The sequence below is a fragment of the Falco cherrug genome, chromosome 1, assembly GCF_023634085.1.
Source record: "Falco cherrug isolate bFalChe1 chromosome 1, bFalChe1.pri, whole genome shotgun sequence".
NCBI classification, from domain to species: domain Eukaryota; kingdom Metazoa; phylum Chordata; class Aves; order Falconiformes; family Falconidae; genus Falco; species Falco cherrug.
The window spans coordinates 41,738,055-41,758,412 of record NC_073697.1 but is presented as its reverse complement, the minus strand read 5'-3'; the positions used below and the strand labels follow the sequence as shown (position 1 = coordinate 41,758,412).

The 20,358-nt window shown below is 47.4% G+C and overlaps 1 protein-coding gene across 1 annotated transcript in view; it reads left to right on the top strand.

Annotated features, from left to right (window-relative positions):
* Positions 1 to 9,487: 9,487 nt before the first annotated feature.
* The window catches only part of ADRA1D (adrenoceptor alpha 1D), a 50,695-nt gene continuing 39,824 nt past the window's right edge, over positions 9,488 to 20,358 (top strand). The window contains exon 1 of the mRNA XM_005435324.3: positions 9,488 to 10,633. Within this exon, the coding sequence (XP_005435381.1) occupies positions 9,667 to 10,633 (967 nt within the window). The 5' untranslated portion in view covers positions 9,488 to 9,666. The remainder of the gene's footprint in view (positions 10,634 to 20,358) is intronic.

Here is a 20,358-nt window from a genome sequence, read left to right as displayed (position 1 = left end):
CAGTCTCTCTAAAATGGTGGCTGTTTGCACATTGAATGCTGCCAAGATATCCTCAGGCTGAAGTTCAGCTCCCTCAGCCTTTGCAACCTGCAGCCTTGTGGGGCAGCTGAGCTCGGCTCACCAGGGACCATGGTGATCCAGGAAATCTAACAGCGGAGACAGAAAATTTGGCTTTTTTCCCCGAAGGATCTTGGTTAATACCTTTGTTTCTTTGTCTTTAACTGGGGAATAATATGTAAAATATTTCTGAAATTTATCTCTAACCCCTTCCTTCCAACTGGGATGTGTAATTTGAAGGACACGGTAAATGAGGCTAGCCCTTCACCAGTGGCAGAGATCTGATCCCACGTGTGAGGTCTGGATCTCCCACCTTCCTCCCTAGGAGATCAGGAAATCAGGTATATGAGACAGTTACCAAGTGGTTTCTTGAGAAGTTTCAGCTTTAGGAATACCCTGGTTAAAAGTTCACCCAACAGTGTTGTTTAAAGCACCTTGGAGAAGCACCGCAGAAGAGGAGATGACTACCTCCCCTTCTCCACAACAGCCAGGTGTCACAACCACAGGTAAGGCTGCTGAACTTCCATGGGGTTTGGGAACCACGTGGAAGATTTCCAAACACCACGAAATTTCATTTGCAGAAAAAGGGCTGGTACTGAGAAGCAAAGCCACCAGTGACGAAATTTGGGAACTGCAGCTCCGTACCATTTCCCGTCTGAAGAGACATCCTTACAGTAGGCAACCAAGAAGTCTGATTCAAGGCATCTCATTTAAGCCTTGCAAGGGCTTAAACTACCTGCTTTTCCTCCTTGGATGGGCATCTACCTGGTAAATACATCTGCACATGGTCACTGGCTTTCAAAGCAGTTGCTCTTTCGAGCTCTGGAGACCCAGGCATATTTTTATCTATTACTACCTGTTCTCCTCCCTGGCTCCACTTCCTAACAGAAAGCCCTGCACTGGAAGGCCAAGTTCACTGACTGCAATGACAAAGCAGCACAGAATCACTTGGGAACAACTAATAACAAACTGATGCTGCCATCCAAATAACCTATCCATCGCAGTAAGGTCGTTTCTTTAACCTACCTACCTTAATGCGGCTTCTCTGACCTAGTTCACCTCCAAACTAGAGTGTTTTCTTGTTTTTACTAGCCAAGATGAAGCTGATGTTCCCTTCTGGCCTCTAAATCAGAATGCAGTCATGCAGTCACTGTAGAGCCAGGGGGAAGAGAACAAGCCTACCCTACATGTGTCAGGCTAAATGCAAACATCTGGCTAATGCTTTTACATACCCATCGCTCTGCCTGTTGCTAAATTCATTGCCATGCTTAACTCTGTAGGTTGCATCAGATTGCAACAGTTGGATCAGCAGCTAGAGATATTCTTCTCCTCTTCCTTTAATAACTTTGTATATTTATACATATGCAACTTCTTTATTGGAAATAATATTCCCAGACTAGGAAACTGTCAGGTTAACATCAGTCATGGGGACGCTCTGTGTTGGTTTAACAATGGGATTTGCAGAAGCTGAGGTAAGCCACATGAGGGTCCAAGTAAAAAGACCCAGAAAAGCATTTCTGACCTTTCATGGGAGGCTGAACTGGTCATCACGGTGTTAAAACAAGGATAAAGAGATGTCATCTTCCTGCTCTCAGCGCTGTGATGGATTGCATTTGATCAGAAGGAAAAAGCGAGACATACAGAAGAGCTGTAACTCTCTCAGCCCCTAATTACCCATGCTATAGACCCTGAAAAGTCTTTAAGATTTTGAAGCAAAGAGGTGACCAAGCTCAGTCCAGCCTTTGCACACTCCCAGGTAGCACAGGAGTTCTTGAAGGGGCCACCTTTGGAGCACAAGCACTGGCTACGCGAGCAAAGCCCGAACTGGCTGGCGCTGCACGGCACCAGGACTGGCAAGACAGACCTCTGGCAGGAGGGATTTTGCTTCAGCTGGATGGAGAAGCAAGCCAGCTGGGCAGCACCTTGGTATTTTGGGCCAAATATCTCAGAAGATGTAAAACAGGATGGTGCCATTATTTTGGGGGGAGGAAAGGTGTCTGGATTCATTCCCAGAGGGTTGGTAAATGCCCTTGTTTGCACTGAGAGGAACTGCAGGAACGAGCCTCCATCAGGCATTGCCACTCGCTGTTGGCATTAAAAGCAGGAAAAAGAATGATGCATTGCAGGGGTTTTTTTCCCCCACACCCCCTATGCTTTGCAAACATTTCACGGAGACAAGACACTCGTGTGCTTTTATATAAGCACAATCTCAACTTCCACTGTTTAAAATTTGGTCTCTGTAGTATGCACAGCATTAAATTGAGAAGGAAACAGAAAAAACACCAGCAGCAAAGAGGAGACAAACAAAGCTGGTGACTAAAGATATTAATGCAAGAGAGATTTTCTTCCAGGTGAAGTTTCCAGAGTGAGCCACCCACAGGTCATGGCTCTGCCTGTGCCATGTGTCCGTGCCCACCGGTAGCTGGGCAAGCACACATGTTATTGACTTCTACCTCAAGGTGGGCATGAGGTGAGGAAACCAGTCAGTGGGTGAACTTACTTAATGCCACAGAAATAAATGAATCCAACATTTATTCCTCATCCTTCAATATTTTAGGTGGCTTATAAAAAAACACAAACACCAAACCTCACACACATTGAACCCGGATCTTTTTAATCTGTCACAAGGTAGCTGCTGAAGTAACTCTGGTTATTTCTAACTGAAGGCAAAGTTGAGGAACAGCACCCAGTTTGCGGAGTTTAATTTTAGTTTGAGCTGATGCTACTCATTTTCATGCCATGTGTTTATACTTGTTTTTATTTACTTGTGCTAAATGAGAGGGTGGAAGGCTGGGAGGTCCCTGTCTTCTCTTAAGAAAACAAACACACTACTGGGAGAAATTACAGTATAACTTGAATTTATAAAAATAGTAATAATATATTTATATTTATATTTACATGTTGTACATTTACATTTATGCATCATGCAAACTGAATTACCAAAAGGGTTTAGGCTGTTGTGCTCTATTAGAACCAAGATCATTACCTTGCTTCTGAAGCATGCTCCTGGCTGGGACTAACACACATGGGTCAACTCACCCTTTTGGCTCACCTCTACCAACAAAGCATCCCCAGGCCACCCATTCTCACCCTCTGTTCTACATTCTTCTCTCCTTGTGGCCACACCACCTTCCCCCACCTCCTTCCCTGCCCACATCCCCTCCTGTCCAGGATGACACCTGGACAGGTCTATAGCAGGAGCAAGCTTGGAGGTGCCTTCACATGCATGCACCATGTAGGACACTATGTGGTCTCCAAGGCCAAAGACCCTCATGCCCTGCAATTGTCCTCTGCTCCTGATTGCCAAAGGGAAATCCTCAAACCAAATGCCAAGGATCTTCTTTGCTAACCCACCCCTCCTCCTAGAGCTCCCGACATCTCCAGTTCTCTATCCAGCTCCTACAGCCCCTGTTCATTTAAATAGCAGCTGTTGGGACAATGACTTTCTCAAGTTTTATGGCTGTCTTACCGTTGCCAGGGTGGAACAACTTCATGACAACTTCTTTGTGGGCCTAGTCCTAGTTTGGTATCCTCTTCCAAAAGCTGCTTCTCAGGACTTTTACTTATGAGCAAAAGAGTCAGCCATGAGAGGCAGACCTTCACCGGTCTTTGGGCTTTGGTTCAGGGCTCTAGCCATGACTGCCTTTTGAGGTCTGAACTTCTAACTCGTAGGAAAAAATACACTAACGGCAAATAAATGCTGGCATTCGGGGAAAGTGAAATTTCTCAAAGAAACAAAACCGCCAACAGTAATATTTTTCTGTGATAACAGAGAAACCCTTCGTTGAAATTTTGACCTATTGTAGCATTTTAATTTATATATTTAGTTCTGCTGTGATTTATCTTTTATGTTATTATTTATTTTATTCTATACATCAGTGACTGCTCTTTTTACATCACCATTAGCAATTGTTCTGCTAATTGCTAATTCTGTTTGTAATTTTTGAAGTAATTGGCCTTATGCTTTGCTCATTTCCCCCTGAAAAAAAAAAAAAAAAAGTGTTTTGAAATGCATCTCTAAAATGTTCTGCTTGGTATTTAAGTATTTTATTATATGGCTCTCAACAGAGCAAAAGACAGAAAAAAAACCATCTCTGAGGAATGCTTCATTTTGAACACATCAACATTCCCACTGAAATAACAAACATGTCCAACCAGCTCTATAAACCACGCTTATCTGCTTGTTCCATCTACCCAGCCCACCTGCCTTGGCTGCCCAGATACCAGCGTGGCACTCAGAGCTGTTCTCTTTGCACACAAAACATCTGGCATCTTCCCTTGGCTCCTGTCCACCAAATTAGGCTGTGTCTGAGGCCTGGGGTGGGGGCTTGCTCCTCCTGAAGTGCCTGGAGCACGTGCATGCCAATGGGCACTGACTGCTGATGGCCTGAAAGATGCTTTGCCACCTCATTCTATGAGACTGCTCGGCTTGAGTTCAGAGGGGCTCCTGTTAGCTTCAGCCTTGGACCCCTAGTTGCCGTGTCAGCTCTTGCACCCAGGAACACAAAATAATCTCTGCTTCCATGAGCCTTCACTGCTAATCACAGCCAGGCTCTGTAAAAGCACCTTCACTGCACTAAAAGCGTGGTCAGAAAGGAGTTAATGTGCCTGATAACCCTTCTTCTTTTTTTTTTTTTTTTCTTTTTCCCTTTATTTTGCCTTTTTCTATTCTATATGCTCCAAAATTAAATCAAAACCTGTAAGAGGAAGGTAATACTCTCCACATAGATGGCAACAAGCCATGAAATAAGTTTAGGCTAGACCAGAGGAGACTTTCTAACCAAGAGGACAGGGAATCCACTGCAAGAGGAGAAAGCCACCATGAAGAGTGGATTTGGAAGGGACAGATCCATCTTCAGTAAAGGGGCTTCGGCCAGGTCACCACTGTCCTTCCCATGTGTGGCCTGGGGACTGCTGATGGCCACCAGAACTGCAGGAAGGTAGTAAACTGTTAAAAACCAAACCAGACACAGTTGCAGGCAAAGGAGAAAACTGGCAAACAGTAAATGTAGTAATGGTGTTGGTGTGATAGCGGCTGGGATGGTTGGGGGAGAGGAAAAGGAGGGAAAAGGGACAGTATAATACATGTCTGGGCAATTTTAGGTAGATGTCATAAGAGGACTGTCTGATTTTCTTTTGCCCCACCTTTATCAGTTAGCTAATATAAGCTATTTCCTCTCTTTATCCTTCTCGCCTCATTAATTAAGACATAAACATTCAAAGTGTAGCCTGTTTTTTCCTAGACTTAAATAAAATTGCAACAATCCAACACCACCACTAAAACATACATTCATCACACAATCTTCACAAGCCTCACTTACATCAGCAAAAAGAGTTCCCCACAGCAAAGCCAAAATAACTTCCTCACAACAAAGATGGGCAATTTACAGACACCCCAGCCCTCATCCCTTAACCTCAATTAAAAGAAAAATTTGTCACACTTCTAATGCTCTCTGGGAATGTCCAGTCCATGTTTTGCCCGTTTCCCCTCCCAATTACTGTCTTTATCTGGGATTTCTCAGGAGCCCCACCTTGGGCACTTTGGGGGACAGCAGTACAGGTTTGAATCATCCCTTGCAGTCACTTCTAGCCCATTTTTAAACATGCTTGAAGACCTGGGCTCAGCTGGACACCAAGGGCCCCAGAGCTAACAAACCTCCAGCAGGACATGGCCTCAGAGGGACATGCAGTGGGGACTGATCTTGGGTTCCCAGAGGATTTTCGGATGTCCTGCTTAATGCAAGGCAGGTCTACCTTTACAGTCACTTCAATATTATCAGTTCAGCACTGTTCTGCATTGAATGTGGGCAGGATCCCTCTCCCCCAACTCTGCATCCGGGAGATGCTGCAGGCACCTGCCCCATGGCTAATCTTCCTTTGCAGAGCAAGAGTGCAGCCAGGGCACCACTCTGCTTGTTAGAAACCCAGAGGACATGTAAATGGTGACTAAAATCCTTTAACCTGTGGTCTTTTGAAGCAAAAAATTACCCTTCCTTTTCAAGAATCAGGTGTAACATGGAATTACAGTCTGACAAACACTGTTCATCAGGTGTGTATGTCTGTCTTTTCATGTAAAAGCCCTGTTCACACCACTATATGGCACTACCCAAGTCCTAGGATAACCTCTGTCACAAAAGGGTAAAAGAGGGGGGAAAAGGAGGGAAAAAAGAGGTGTTAACACATCACCAGGGGAAGGAGCTGCACCTCCTTTCAGCTCAAGCTCAACAGATTGGCAGGGTCCCTGGTGCTCACAGATCTCTATGTGTGTTTACTTCAAGCCCTTCAGTTCCTCCACACAGACCTAACCAAAGACTTCTTGGGGTCTAAGTGCATTAGTATAAACCTGTTCCTCATTAGTTTAAATCAGCCATAATAACCCTGGTTTAGACTGAAACAAGGAGACAGATGGAAAGCAATGAGGTAACTGGATCTTAATGAGTTGGTGTTCGCTAGCTGAGCTGTGGTGATGGCATGGGACGTGCTCTCTCCCTGCCCTGGTCGGGAGGGGAAAGGCATCAGTGCAACCTCAAAGGTTTATGCATGGTTGGGGCAGGTCCTGAGCAGCACACCAGGTGGCAGCCCCCAGCCTTACCCCCACCAAAAGGTGCACCTTCAGCTCAGCTATCCCACCCCTGCATCCCATTTGAACCCTGCCATCCATGCCAGCTCAAGCCTCTCAGCAATGTGGACAGGTTGTCTTCAGAGAGATCAGGAGAGGAGGAAAGCTCACCCAGGCAGGGCAAGATGCAGGGCAGGTGCAGTCTTCACCCTAATGACATTTCCTATCATGTCATTTGGGAGCAACTTTCCTTTTCACAGACTCACAGACTGGTTGGGGTTGGAAGGGGCCTCTGGAGATCACCTAGTCCAGCTCTGCCAGAGCAGGTTCCCCTCCAGCCGGCTGCACAGTTGTGTCCAGGCGGGTTTGAATGTCTCCAGGGAAGGAGACCCCACAGCCTCTCTGGGCAGCCTGTGCCAGGGCTCTGCCACCCTCAGGGTAAAGTTCTCCCTCACATTCAGATGGAACTGCCTGTGTCGCAGTTTGTGCCCCTTGTCCTGTCGCTGGGCACCACTGGGAAGAGCCTGGCCCCGTCCTGACACTGGCCCTTGAGAAATCTGTAAGCACTTTCTGACCAAAAAGGTGGTTCAAGTCCCACTGCACATGAGCAGCTCAGTCCAGCCTTAACTTTGGAGAAAGGCTCATGTTTTCTTTATCTCTGTATGTCACTGGATAGATTGGATGAGATATATTTATCTGGACAGCAATCTGTGTAGCTGCAAAGATACGGCTACAAAATTCCACGGGTTGAGATCATCTCGTGCTGAGTTTAGCTCCCAGTAAGAAACGATACTTCATTTTGGTAGTTGACATGTTTTCATCAAAACATAAGGAAAATGAGTAATTTGACCTCAAGTGCTGGGTGTTTGGTTTTGTTTTTCTTTAATTCACATTAAAAAAAAAACCCAACCAAAGGGTTTGCTGGATTTTTTTTTTAAGCAAAACCACCTTTTTTTTTTTTTTCTTGTACAGTATTTGTTTCTGTTTGCTTGATTTTTCCAGTTGCTCTACTTTACTTGTTCCCAACAGGGTCAAAAATCCAGCTCTAGGAAGGAGGGGGAAATCTTAAGGAAAAATTCATGAAAGAAGTAAGGAAGACTAAAAATATGTCATTTCCTGCAATGGTTTTCAAGAAAAGTAAAGGACTAAACACACTATTATATTTTCTTGTCCACCGTCGTATCCAGTGAATCAACAGATCTCTCATGCTCTGATAGAGCAACAGTTAAACCACCTCACTGTCCACTTGAACTGCCCTTTGAAATAATTTTTTTTTTTAAGAAAGAAAAGTTGAAAAATCATGGATAAACACACTGCAAGGAAATATTTCCTGTGTACAGTAGAAAGGCGCTGAGGGAGAGCGCCTGTTCAACACTGGGGTCAGTCCCCATTGCAATGTATGGAGGCAGGAGGGTAGGGTCACTGGGAGGAAACCAGTGTAAACAGGATCTGCTTTTATCAGTGGGGGGAGGGGGAGGGGGGAGAAAAAAACCCCCACCAAACCACACAACAAACCAGCCCTGTTTAAAATATCTAGAAGTATGTGCCTATATGTTTTAATGACAAGCTGCCGTTTCCAAGTCTTGCAGCAGGGTTAAGTCACAGAGCTCGGCAGAGCTGCCGATCACAGCTGTCCCTGGATGCAGGACACTGATTGTCCCTTCTGCTTTCGGAAGGAACTAGTGAGGGGCAGCCGCGCTTGCAGTCCCAGCAGGGTACCTGGGTAGGAGTGGTAGAGCGGGAGGACCAGGGTTAGCATAGGAAGGATGCTAGCTGGCAGCCCTGGATGCAGGGATACCTACCAGCCTTCCAGGGCACCCTCCTGGTGTGATAATGGGGGAGACCTGCCAGCCTTGCAGGGCATCCACCTAGCGAGATCATGGGGCTGGGGGGACCTGCCAGCCTTGCAGGGAATCCTCCTAGCGGTCTAATGGGGCTGGAGGGGTGGGGGGGGTGGTCCTGCCAGCCGTGCAGGGAATCCCCCTAGTGGGATAATGGGGCTGGTGGGACCTGCCAGCTTTGCGGGGCACCGTCCTGGCGGGACGCTGGCGCCGGGGGGCACGCAGGGCGCAGGGCGGTGGGAAGGGGCAGCCCCAGCCCCGCCGCGCCGGGACCCCGGGGCAGGGGGGACCCGCCGCGCCGCCGGGCAAACCCTGCGCTCTGCTGCCCCCTGGCGGCGTCAGGTGGCGCGGCGGCTGCACCCCCGGGGTACCACCCGACCCCCACCCCGGGGGTGTCTGCACCTCAGCGCTGCGTGCCCCCCCTCCCCCACGAGTGGGTGCCTGCCCGTCCCTGGACATGCCTTCTCCTCCGCAGTGGGTGCCTGCCCCCCAGGTGCGCGCCTGCCCTCTCCCGCTGTTCCTGCTGCCCTCCCGAGTGCCTGCCCCCCACCAGTGGGTGCCGGCCCCCCAAGTGCGTGTTGCCCCCTCCCGCCATCTCGCCTCCCCCCGCCGGGGCTGCCGCCGGCTTCACCCTGCCCCGGGCTCGCCTTGTCCCGCCACGCAGCGCTGCCACCGCCTCCTCCTCCTCCTCCGCCCGCCCTCCCCCCCTCCTCCGGCGGCACCTGACGCGCGGGGTCCCCACACCCCCGGCCCGGCCCCCCTCCCTCCCTCGCCCCTCCCGGCGCTCTCGGTGCGAGCGGGAAGGGAGCGGAGCCGCCGGGCGCTGCCGGCCGCTGCCCAGCGCAGCCCGCGGAGCATGCGAGGGCGGCGGGGGGCGCACCCAGCTCGCTGCCCCCCCGGGCGGGCCGGCGGAGGGGCTGAGCGGCAGCCGGAGCCGGGCGTGGGGAGGGGGGCAGCGCAGCCGGCCGGTGTGAAACGGGCTGGCTGGGGGCGGGGGGGGGGCGAGGAGCCGCGCATCCCGCTGCCCCCCACCCACCACCCACCCACCTACCCATCCATTCATCCATCCCTCCACCCCGGCTGCGGGGACCCAGCGGGGCAGCAAGGTGCGGAGCGAGTCCTGGAGCAGGCTGCAGGGATCATGCCGCGGGGGCTACGCCTCGGCATCGCTTTCTCCTCGCCCTCCATGGAGCCCAGACCTTCTCTACAATGACTTTCCCTGAGCTGAGCAATGGCAGCTTGAGTGGGAACCGGACGGGACAGGGTGGCCAGAGCGGTGCCAACCGGTCCTGGGGGCTGCAAGGTGAGGAGACCCCCCAAGGCAACGGCACCACGCTGACTTTCGCCTTGGATGTGCAGGCGGTGGGCGTTGGGGTCTTCCTGGCCGTCTTCATCCTCTCGGCCATCGTGGGGAACATCCTCGTCATCCTCTCTGTGGCTTGCAACCGGCACCTGCAGACAGTCACCAACTACTTCATTGTCAACCTGGCCATTGCCGACCTGCTGCTCAGCACCACCGTGCTGCCCTTCTCGGCCACCTTGGAGGTGCTAGGCTTCTGGGTGTTTGGGCGCATCTTCTGCAACATCTGGGCAGCGGTGGACGTGCTGTGCTGCTCTGCCTCCATCATGAGCCTGTGCATCATCTCCGTGGACAGGTACATTGGTGTCAAGTACTCCCTTAAGTACCCCACAATCATGACTGAGAGGAAGGCGGGGGTCATCCTCGTGGTGGTCTGGCTCTCCTCCATGGTCATCTCCATTGGGCCACTGCTGGGATGGAAGGAGCCACCACCGCCAGATGAGAGCATCTGTAGCATCACAGAAGAGCCGGGCTATGCCCTGTTTTCCTCCCTCTTCTCCTTCTACCTGCCCCTCATGGTCATCCTGGTGATGTACTTCAGGATCTACGTGGTGGCCAGGCGCACCACACGGAGCTTGGAAGCAGGGGTCAAGAAGGAGAGGAATAAATCCATGGAGGTGGTACTGCGCATCCACTGCCGCAGCGTAATGGAGGAGCCTCTCTCCAGCACTAGGAGCAAGGGGCACAACTTCAGGAGCTCCCTCTCTGTGCGACTCCTCAAGTTCTCCCGTGAGAAAAAAGCAGCCAAGACTCTCGCCATCGTCGTGGGTGTTTTCATCCTCTGCTGGTTCCCCTTCTTCTTCATCCTGCCTTTTGGTAAGTGACACTGTCCCCCATCCCAGCCCATCTGCTTGTGGCTGAACCCCTGGGGAACTGCTTCTTGGGACAAACTTTCAGGACACAACTCCTGCATGGAGGTGAGGAGTAAGTAACTGATAGGTGAATAAACCAGTGATTAATTAATTCAATTAATGAATATTTATTCAATATTTATTAATCAGAATCATATGATCAATCAAAGTAAATAGCAAATGAATAAAATAGCAGGATAATGATTGGTTTAATTAATTCATTCTACATTCAGCAGTTTAATTAATGAAGTTCAGGCTAAGGAGGAAGCAACTCTGTTTCAAACAGGCTGTGATTATGGCACAGTGGTTTCCAAACAGCATTGCCGTCCCCGCCCCCCGCATCCCTTCCTCCCAGTTTGGGGAAGGGCACCTGGACCTGCCCCCGTGGGCCCAGGGCTCCCACTTCTGTTGTGACCTGGAGAAGGTATTGCAGATGAGTGAGGTTTCATCCCCCCCAAGGAGCGTGTCAGAGTCTGAAGCAGAAGTCTTGCAGACTTCCCGGGATGCCATGGTTGTGCAGGGACTTGGAGCAGGACCAGGTCATATCTGCAAGGGTGATGGTCCTCAGTGATTTCCCAGGACTGATCCCCCTCCTTCAGGAGTCGAGCCCTCAGCTCCCAGCCCTGTCACGGTGCCCGTGTCACTGGGTGCTCATTTGGGGTTGTCTGACGAGTTGTGCTCTAAAAGTTTTGGCAAGTTGTTTGCCCGGGTGAAACGGGTGCAGTCCTCTGCGTGCAGAGGAGGCTGCGTGGGCACAGAGCCCACCAGGGAGCGTGATGCCCAAAGCAACGTCCCCTTCCAGCACCAGTGCTACCCGTGGCCATGCAAAACCAGTGCTCCCCATCACCACCTCACGTAACAATGGGCACCCAGCTCAGGGCACCTGATTAAGCTTCTGGAACGGTGTAGCTAAAGCTAAGGGGAGAAAAAGAGATTAAAATAACTCTGAATATTGACGATGGCCTTTGCACAGAGCTCAGCAAAGCAGGGAGGTCTGTCACTCCATCTACTGGGTGGGACCCACGTGTCCCGCAGCCCACTGGGCACTTGGCTTCAACTAACCCTGCAGCCAGGGAAACGCTACAGCTAGTTCTGCACTTTTTCTCAGGATTTTTCAAACCCTCTTGCTTGAAGCTGCCTCTCAAGTCAGTGGAAACAGCATCGTGACCACAGGACAGATTTTGATCTGGTGAGGTTTTGATCTCCCTCCAGCACTGTGTCCCCCCCTGGGAACAGCTGGAGCCCAAGGCTGACACATAATTGAGGCCACTCAGTCCCCACCTGCCCTTCAGCAGGATAATTCACCGGAAGCGGTGGGAGCTGAGGTGTCCCTCGGGTGGTCTCACCATGCTGCTGTCTTGTGCCTCTTTGCTTCAGTCTCTCTCTCTGGGTGCGGGTGGTATTTGGTGTGTTTGTCTCTGCACTTCGTAGGGCTGAAATTGCTGCTGTGAAGAGTTTTCGTCCTGCGTGAGCTTGGGAGTTCGTGGTATAACTCAGGCAGGGAGCAGTAAGGCTGCAGTGAACTTTTCTTGCTACAAGACCCAGGATGAATTATCCTGCCCGCCTGTGCCTCAGTTTCTCCTTAATTGACCGGGTGCATTGGGGGATTTTTGTAGCCTGCAAATAAATAGTTTGGGAATTGTGGGGCTGGCAAGATGCCAGTTCCCAAAGGCTGAGCCCCCATCTGATACTCGTCAATCAGCAGGGTAGAAACCAGCTCCAAACCTCATTCAAACCTTTACACCTGGCAGCTCATGAAGCTGGGAGTTGGGATCCTGTTCCTCTGAGTGATCCCCAGTACTTGGAAATAGAGAGCGAACAGCAGGCAAATACTTTTCAGTAGCAAAAAATATTTTATTTTGTTGTACCTTCTCTGTCCTCCCTTGAAACCCTTGAACCAGCTTCTCCACTGACGTGCATCACCACCCTTGCAGTGAAGTCAAGGGAGATACACTGATTTACACCGGTTAAAAAACCAAACTTCGTTCTTTAAGTACCTCCCATGATCCCATTTGCTTCCTCCAAGCACACAACTTGCCAAGTCCTTTATAAACATGGCTTTGATCTTTACTTCCTGCTGTATTATATGTATAATATAAACACAGCAAAAGTTCATTTATTTTATGATGACAAAATATGCTGCCTTTGATTTCAGCCCCCCTTTTATTAATTGCAATTTCCTACTCAAATTTGAGAATCATTCAATGCTATCTAGAAGGAGAACAGAAACTCCTGCAAGATCTAATCTCTGAGTTTACAGCTCAGGAGACATGTCTGAAACTCGGAGAAATCAGCAAAGTTCACTTTAAATCCACAAACTGCAACATGGCAGGGCCAATTCTCCTTGAAAAGATCGTAAATGATTAAGTAGAATGGCTTTTTTATTTGCTTGTTAGACAAACTTAGGAGAAATAAATTGGGGGCAACTGGAAATGATATTGATACTCATTTTAAATGAAAATGAAACACTCATGGGAAACAAAATTCACTTTCAATTGAAGTGAAACTTATTGTTTCAATTTGAGTGGAACACTATTAACAAATGAGTACTCAGATACATTTCCAAATGAACTGTCACATTAAAATGAAATAAGTGCTCTATTTCCTTCTGAAAATATTGAAGTGTTTTGACTTTTTTCTTTTTTTTCTATTTGACATGAATTTGCAAGAAGTTGTCATTGACTTACGCTGTTGACTGACTGCTGTCTGGTTATACTTTTTAGGGATAAGTAAATTTGTCAGCTGAAAAAACACTCCCAGCTCTACTTAGTATTTGCTTAGCAATCAGAAACTTCTGTCCTGGCTGTCACCAGGCTCCGTATGAGGCTGCACACGTCCTTGCAACTCTCTGCAACACAGTTTCCACATCAGTTATGCAGAAGCAATATTTATCACAACAGTGTTGGGAAGCAAAAATAACCAATAATTTTAAATAACAGGACCTATGCATGTGCCAAATGTTGTCAGCTGTTTTCTCCACACTTGAATAATCTACAGATTCTTCTTTAAATTGGTGCAAACTTCCCAATACCTCTACAGTCTACTTATCAGCTGAGTAACGTGGCTCATTCCTGTGTTTGTGATACACATCCCCAAGCACAGGATGCCATCACCAGGAGTTTTAACACAATTAACAGTTTCTGTGGTTAATGAGACTTTTTAAGCAGCTGGTTGTTCAACAAGAGATGAAATCCTAATTACCCACACAACTCTTGTGTGGGTTGTATCTTTTGCTGGGTGTGCGGTAGAGCTCTACTGAGCTGCTTTGTTAGGGGATCCTGGGTGGTGGTTGTGTGGTTGATGCCAGGGTTCCTCTTCCCTTAGCAAAGACCTGTCAAGAGAACAGTAACTGGAGGCTTCTCAGAGATGTGAACCAGGAGTTTAAGGGTGTTCTGTAGGACAGGATTCATCTCCCTTTGGTTGTCTCAGGCACCTGTGCCTTCGTCTCAGCTAGTTACAGCATCATGAAGATGCTAGTTGGAAGGGACCTCTGAAGGTCCATCTCCCTCTCTGAGCAACATCAGTAAAAGATCAATCCATCGTATTCACCCAGAGTGCCCTTTATTCTTCTGAGGGGAGTGCCAGAAGGTGTGACTCACATGACCTGTTTTGGACATCCACCTTAGGATGAGATGAATTGCAGTGTCAATCTGCCTCTTCCCCTCCCCTGACTACAAAAGCAGTCAGGGGCCACTAACCCCGCTGATGGTGTCTGCACTGCAGCTATTTGCAAAGAGGTGGGGTGTATCCTAGTTTGAATATTATTTTTTTTTTTAAGTTTAATAGAAGCAAGATGCCTGAGTGAGAGAAAGCTGAGCCTTATGTCAGCTCCATCTTTTATTAGAGACAGAGAATAGACAAAATCTCTCTTAAGTCACACAACCATTCAGGCTTCACTGGCACTTCTGCTAATGGAAACCCCTCCTAGAAGTTAGGTGCTGGCTTCATCCTTGCAGGTGGGCAGCTATGCAACAGGTCAGGAACCAGAATCCCCTATACAACACCTACAGATAGGTAGTGACCTGCTTCCTCAAACCTGATCCAGGAGGAAGGAAATAATAGGAGGAGGGATGGAGCCCTGCTCCCCATCTACTCTTCAGTGGCTGGGGAGCGTGCAAAGACAATGTGGGACCCCAGATGGGCCCGTCTCAGGATTGGAGGCAAAGGCCTTCTCCATCACCACCCTAGAAGCATCTTAAGAGGAAACAACCAACCCTTGGGGTCAGGGCCAGCACCCAGGATGGTGATGTACACATCTCAATGTCCCTTGTTTTTAAGAAGCATAGTCTAGTCTGGGTGGTGGGCTCCCATGTTTGTTATCCTTTGGATTTGGTTAGAAATCAAGACTGGTGTGAGAAAGGCACAGCAGCACCCAGAGCTGGTGCCACACATGGATGAAGGCCATAACCCAGGCTCCCTTCACGCTGTCCCTCCAGCAGCAGCAGGTTACCCAGATAAGGAATGACTTCAGGGATTCCTCAGTGTAAGCAAAACCTTCCATGTTCATGGTCTTATGTTTGCCTTGGGGTGGTGACTTGCCTGTGTTTGCAGTGGAAGCCAATACACATTTTTAAGAAAGTGTATTATTTAAGATTTATAAGAAAAATATTTTATTAATACTTTTAAGAAAAACAGTGTACTAGCTTTTTTACTTTCATCTGGAAGGAAAGGCAGCTGCTACACAAACCAGGCTCAGAAAGGTCTCCTTCAAACAAACAAACAAAAAAATGATAATTCTTGTAGAATTTTTTTTGACAGGGCAGAAGTCCTTTCACAAAGCATTTTGCAGAAGGCAGGCTCACAGAGGCACAGCAGTGCTGTCACTTGTGAAATAAACAATGGGGCAGATAACATAGGTAGAAACACATTTCAGATGAGACCAAGTCTGTTCTGGTAGAAGTGGAGAATCTAATTCTGGTAGAAGAGCATTTAGCATGTTTTCCTAAGACAAAAAGGTCTTATGTCATTGCCCTGAGCCTGTGTGCATGTCAGCCTTTCCCCACCACTTGATGGATCGTGTCATCAATCTCAATTACATCTGAGAAAGTGCTAAAAGTCCACAGTATACAAAGTTCCTATAAAAATGGGCAGATGGGTAAAGGAGTGGGAACTTTCATACTCTCCATCACAGAAGGAAGGTTGCAGAGTGAGCTCAGCCACTGGTTAGACATCAGAAAATACCCACTAAAAATCCACCATGAGACACAATTCCACAGAAAACCAAACTTATTTAGTTGTGTTGTGTACAGAAGGACCCAATCAAAAGTGTGATTTAAAAAGAGGAATGAAAGATAGGCCATTCAATTACTTGGATTGTCAGAGAAGTCTCATGTATGTCCTGAAATTTTCTGAGTTATGGTGGAAGTGGCAGAATTGGCATGGAAAAGGAATGGTCAGCTGCTTTGAAACAATTAGCTATGGCCCAGAGCATCAAATCTAACTAGAAGAAGAGCAATGGCAATGAACTATTCCATCTGCCACACGTCCTCTATTGATCCTAGTCCACAGGAACTATACATTCATTAAAAATGCCAGCAGACACAGACACGGAGTCTCAAAAGCTGCTAGGTACCAGGCTCTGGTTTGATTTATTGGACGTCATCCAGGCAAGAGGCAAAATTCTTCTCGTCTTCTTTGCACCACAGGATGTTTCCATCAAATGGGCTTATGCCAAATTAGCATCAATTCATTAAATCGTAAAGGATGGATGGGTCTTCCAGTCCATCTCCTTTTCTCAGGGAAAGAACACTTGGCCCCAAATCATTCCTGACCTGTTTTTCAAGATTGTTCTTAAAGCATTGCAGTGAGGGCAAAACCATTTCTTTCCTGGGCAAACCATACTGTTTCTTAAGCAGCCCTCAAATGTGATTTCTGCTTCTCTTTTTCCAGTTCAGAGGGTCTGCAATAGCGTTAGGGATGTGCTACAGCCTACTAGAATGTCATGCCTAGGGCACGATAGCAGGGATGCATGTGGTGGGCATGTCACAGGGAGTCATCTGCGTTAGTTGTGTCTGACTAGAGATAACACTGTGGAAAAGCAACCTGGGAGCTGGGTTTCTTTCCAGGGAGAACATGTTGACATCCTGCAGAAGGACGCAGGAGAGAATTACAAGTAGGCACATGGGTAGTGACCCTGTGAGTGAATTGTGTAGCTAAAGCATGTGACAGTGTTGATTGACTCCTTGTGCCCTAGTGCAGAAGCCACCACAGTGTAGAACAACAGGGAAACGTTCTACATGTGTTTGGAGGTAGCCAGCAGAAAATGATTATTTGGAGCCTAAGTGAATGCATGTGGTTCCTTCCTTACCTGTTACCTTGTGCAGAAAGCCAGAGACCGATGGAGAGGTTTAGAACAATTTTGCTGTTACAAAAGATGCTACGTTCGAGACCTCAGATGACCATTTGGGCACCCAGGTTTGAACATGCACTTTGCCTCTGCCTGGCCAAAATAATGCGGTGTTCCATGGAAGTGACTGGGAACAGGACCCAGGTCTCCCATGACCTATGTACGGGATTACTCTGCTTCCAGTCCACCCACTGCCCAACCAAATAAAACTATTTAAAGCCAAATGTCTGTTTTTGTACTGCAGTGTCTTGACGCATCTGGAGGGAGTTGCTATAATGGATGTACGACAAACAGGAAAAAAATAGATCTTGAAAAACTTAAAACTACTGTGATTCAGTGGGCAAAATGTTATAAAATCTCTCAACAGGAGTTTTGGAACCAATACCAAAATACGCCATATAACATTAAATGAATCTATATTAAGCCGGGTCTGACGGTTTTATTATATTTGCACACAGAAAACTTTGTCCTGGATATTCTGGGAAGGAGTTTTTAATTAGCTTGATATATCATCATTAATTTATATTTGGATAAATATTTGCTCATAAATTCTAATAATCTGGTTAATGAGATGTAATGAAGATTGAGTGGAAGAGGGGGGGGGATGCTCTTTGGTATGGTTATGAAAGGTGGTTGCTTAATCTCTTGCTACCAGATTTCTTTTAATGGGTTTTGCCACAGCAAACAGCATGAACCAGGTACTAGCAACTGTGTCATGTTAGCAAGGAAAGGCTTCGTGCTACCTGTAGGGTTTTAATTAGGAGTGTGCTCACTTTAGTGAGTACATACAGCACTTTGCTCAAGGCTCTTCAGAAAATGAGTTTATTTCCTTGGGAAAGCAACCTGAATTATCTTCCGATTGACCAATGAGGATTATCACTTGATGTGTTTGCTGTGCTGTGTTCTAGGTAGGGCTGAGAGTACCTATTATGAGACCCTTCTGGAATAAAATCCCAGTTGCTGGTTTCAATTGTTATCTATTAGGTAAAGTTTTCCATCCTGCATCTTTGTAATGGACTGAATTTGTTCTGCCAAATGCGAGTTGCCATGAGATAGCCATACCTGACAAAGATGACAGGAAAAAACACAGCATTCAGCTCCTAAAAGAAGTGTGATGGGGGCAACCTTGAGTTTAAAAAGCTCTGGGAATACCATGTGTCAGAGCAAAAACTTGGCATGCTGCTCCATTGGGGTTGGGCTTTGTGTCAGGGCAGGGAATTAGACAAAGCTGGCCCAATATGGCCAACATCTGTGAAAAAAAAGCACATTTCTGAGGTGTTGAGGATGCGCATCTTAGCAAGACTGGAGCTTGCTGGGGGAGGGCTTTTGAAAGCAACGACTTGATGGTGTGTAATGGGCGTGACTGCTCCTCTGCGGTCCCCTGTACTGCTGTTACACACTGCTCCCATCTTCTCCAGTGTAAAGACAGTCCCTGGCATTGGATGCCAATAGTAGATGGGTCTTCAGCCAGTTGCTCTTCAGCTTTCTACATAACCAACAATGAAAAACAGGTATTTTGAGGCTGCAGTTTGCCTCGTCCTAATATTTCTATCTAAACCAGCCAGATGAGTCAAACTCCAAAAGCACCAGTGTCTCCTCCTCTCTGGGGAAGGCCAAAGATCACGAGTTCCAAGGGACACAATAAACATTTAAACTAGATGAGATGAATCTTGCTGGAAGCCCAATACAGGACTAGCTTTGCCAAAGTCCAGAACACTTCTAGCTGGAGCTGGAGCTGATGGGAGTTACGCTTTAAGACACCAAAGGCTCAGGAATCTACGCTCAGAACAGGCATATTTTGGCATTGCTTTGTAAATGGGATGGTCAAATGGCTCTAAAGCATCTTTTTCTCCTTGAAGAGCCGTGGAAAGAAGAATATATTTGTTGGCAAAATGTTTGGCCATAACTGAGCTAAGTACCTTCAGATATCCATGAGGAAACAAATAGTTCTGTTGTCAGAGCGGAGCTCTGTTTGTGCTCTGTGGGTTTGTGAAGTGTGGAGTCACATACTGACCAGTGAGGAGATGCTGAACAGCTCAGCTGAGCTGCTGTTTAACTGAGCGCCCACCTTTCCTCACAGCTGGCATGGCAGGGACACTGCAGAGGCAACATAGCATGAACCTGGAATTAAACTCCTTAAATGTAAGAAACCAAAGTTTCGCAAATGTGATTTTCACTGTGACCTTGTTGATCTTTTGAGTCCTTTGCAGCGTCCTTAGTGTTCGTTTAGCAGGTTTATGCTATAGGATACAAGCTGTGTTTTGTCTGCAAGGTATTGTTTTGTGTGTTCAGCAGAGAGCAGTGGTAGAGTTAAACGAGGCAATGTTTAACACATAACCCACTTTCGAAGTAAAGTGTGTGACAATTTCTTAAAATATTTGTTCTCTGTATGAGAAAATACATTTTTACAACAGCTGAAGCCCAGAAACAGCAGTTGCAAAGGCTGTGGCTGATGCACCACATTTTCAGCAATCATCTTTCCATGGACACTGGTGGGATTTTGAGTGGTGCTTGCAGCGACAGCTACTCTTTAATATAACCTCCTAAATTCAAGTGGCTGATGGGGACAGGAGCTGCCTGAGGAGATAGGATTTTTCTTTGAAATCTCTCTTTCCACATAAATTCAGTTCAGGAAAATATGGTTCTACCCCTGGATACTTCTGTACGGTGCGTGGCACTATTGGACAGATGTTTTCCCTGTCTCTTACCCTTATCACCCTTCACATGGTGATGGAAGTCTGCATTTCCTGGTATAGCCCACGTTTCCCACTAAACCAAGAAACAAGTGCTAGTCAATGTTGCATCACAGGTTATACCATCCCCCAGACAAGTTAAAAGCAATGGGAAAGCAACTGAACTGCAACTCTCAGAAAAATGACATTGTCATTGACAACAGAAAATATTTCAGGGTTTGGCTGTTTGGTGTTTGGGCAAAACAAGGCTGAAAAGATCTTCTGGCATGAAATGTGTGTAGTGAAAAATCCAGTTTTCCAACTAACAGATGTTTAGACATTTTTGACCAACCCAGGTTGGTCCCTTTCCTTAATCTTTTTACACACGAAGTTTAGAAGTCCGCCTAAGGTATCTAGCTTTGAAGGTACAAAGCAGTGTTTTTTCTCCATCATTCCTTATAGAATAACTTGACGCTTCTTGTGTTGAGTTGGTCCTCTGGAAGTTGTGAATCAGGTTTGCCGTCTGAGCAGACCTTTTCCCAGGAAAGCCTGGTACTAACAATGCTTTGTAAAGGTGGTTTTCTGCTCTGTGTTGTGAACTAATTGCCTCCTTTCCTTGTCATGTGATAAGGAGGCAAGGCTAAGTGTGGTCTCATAACCCTGAGATTGTCA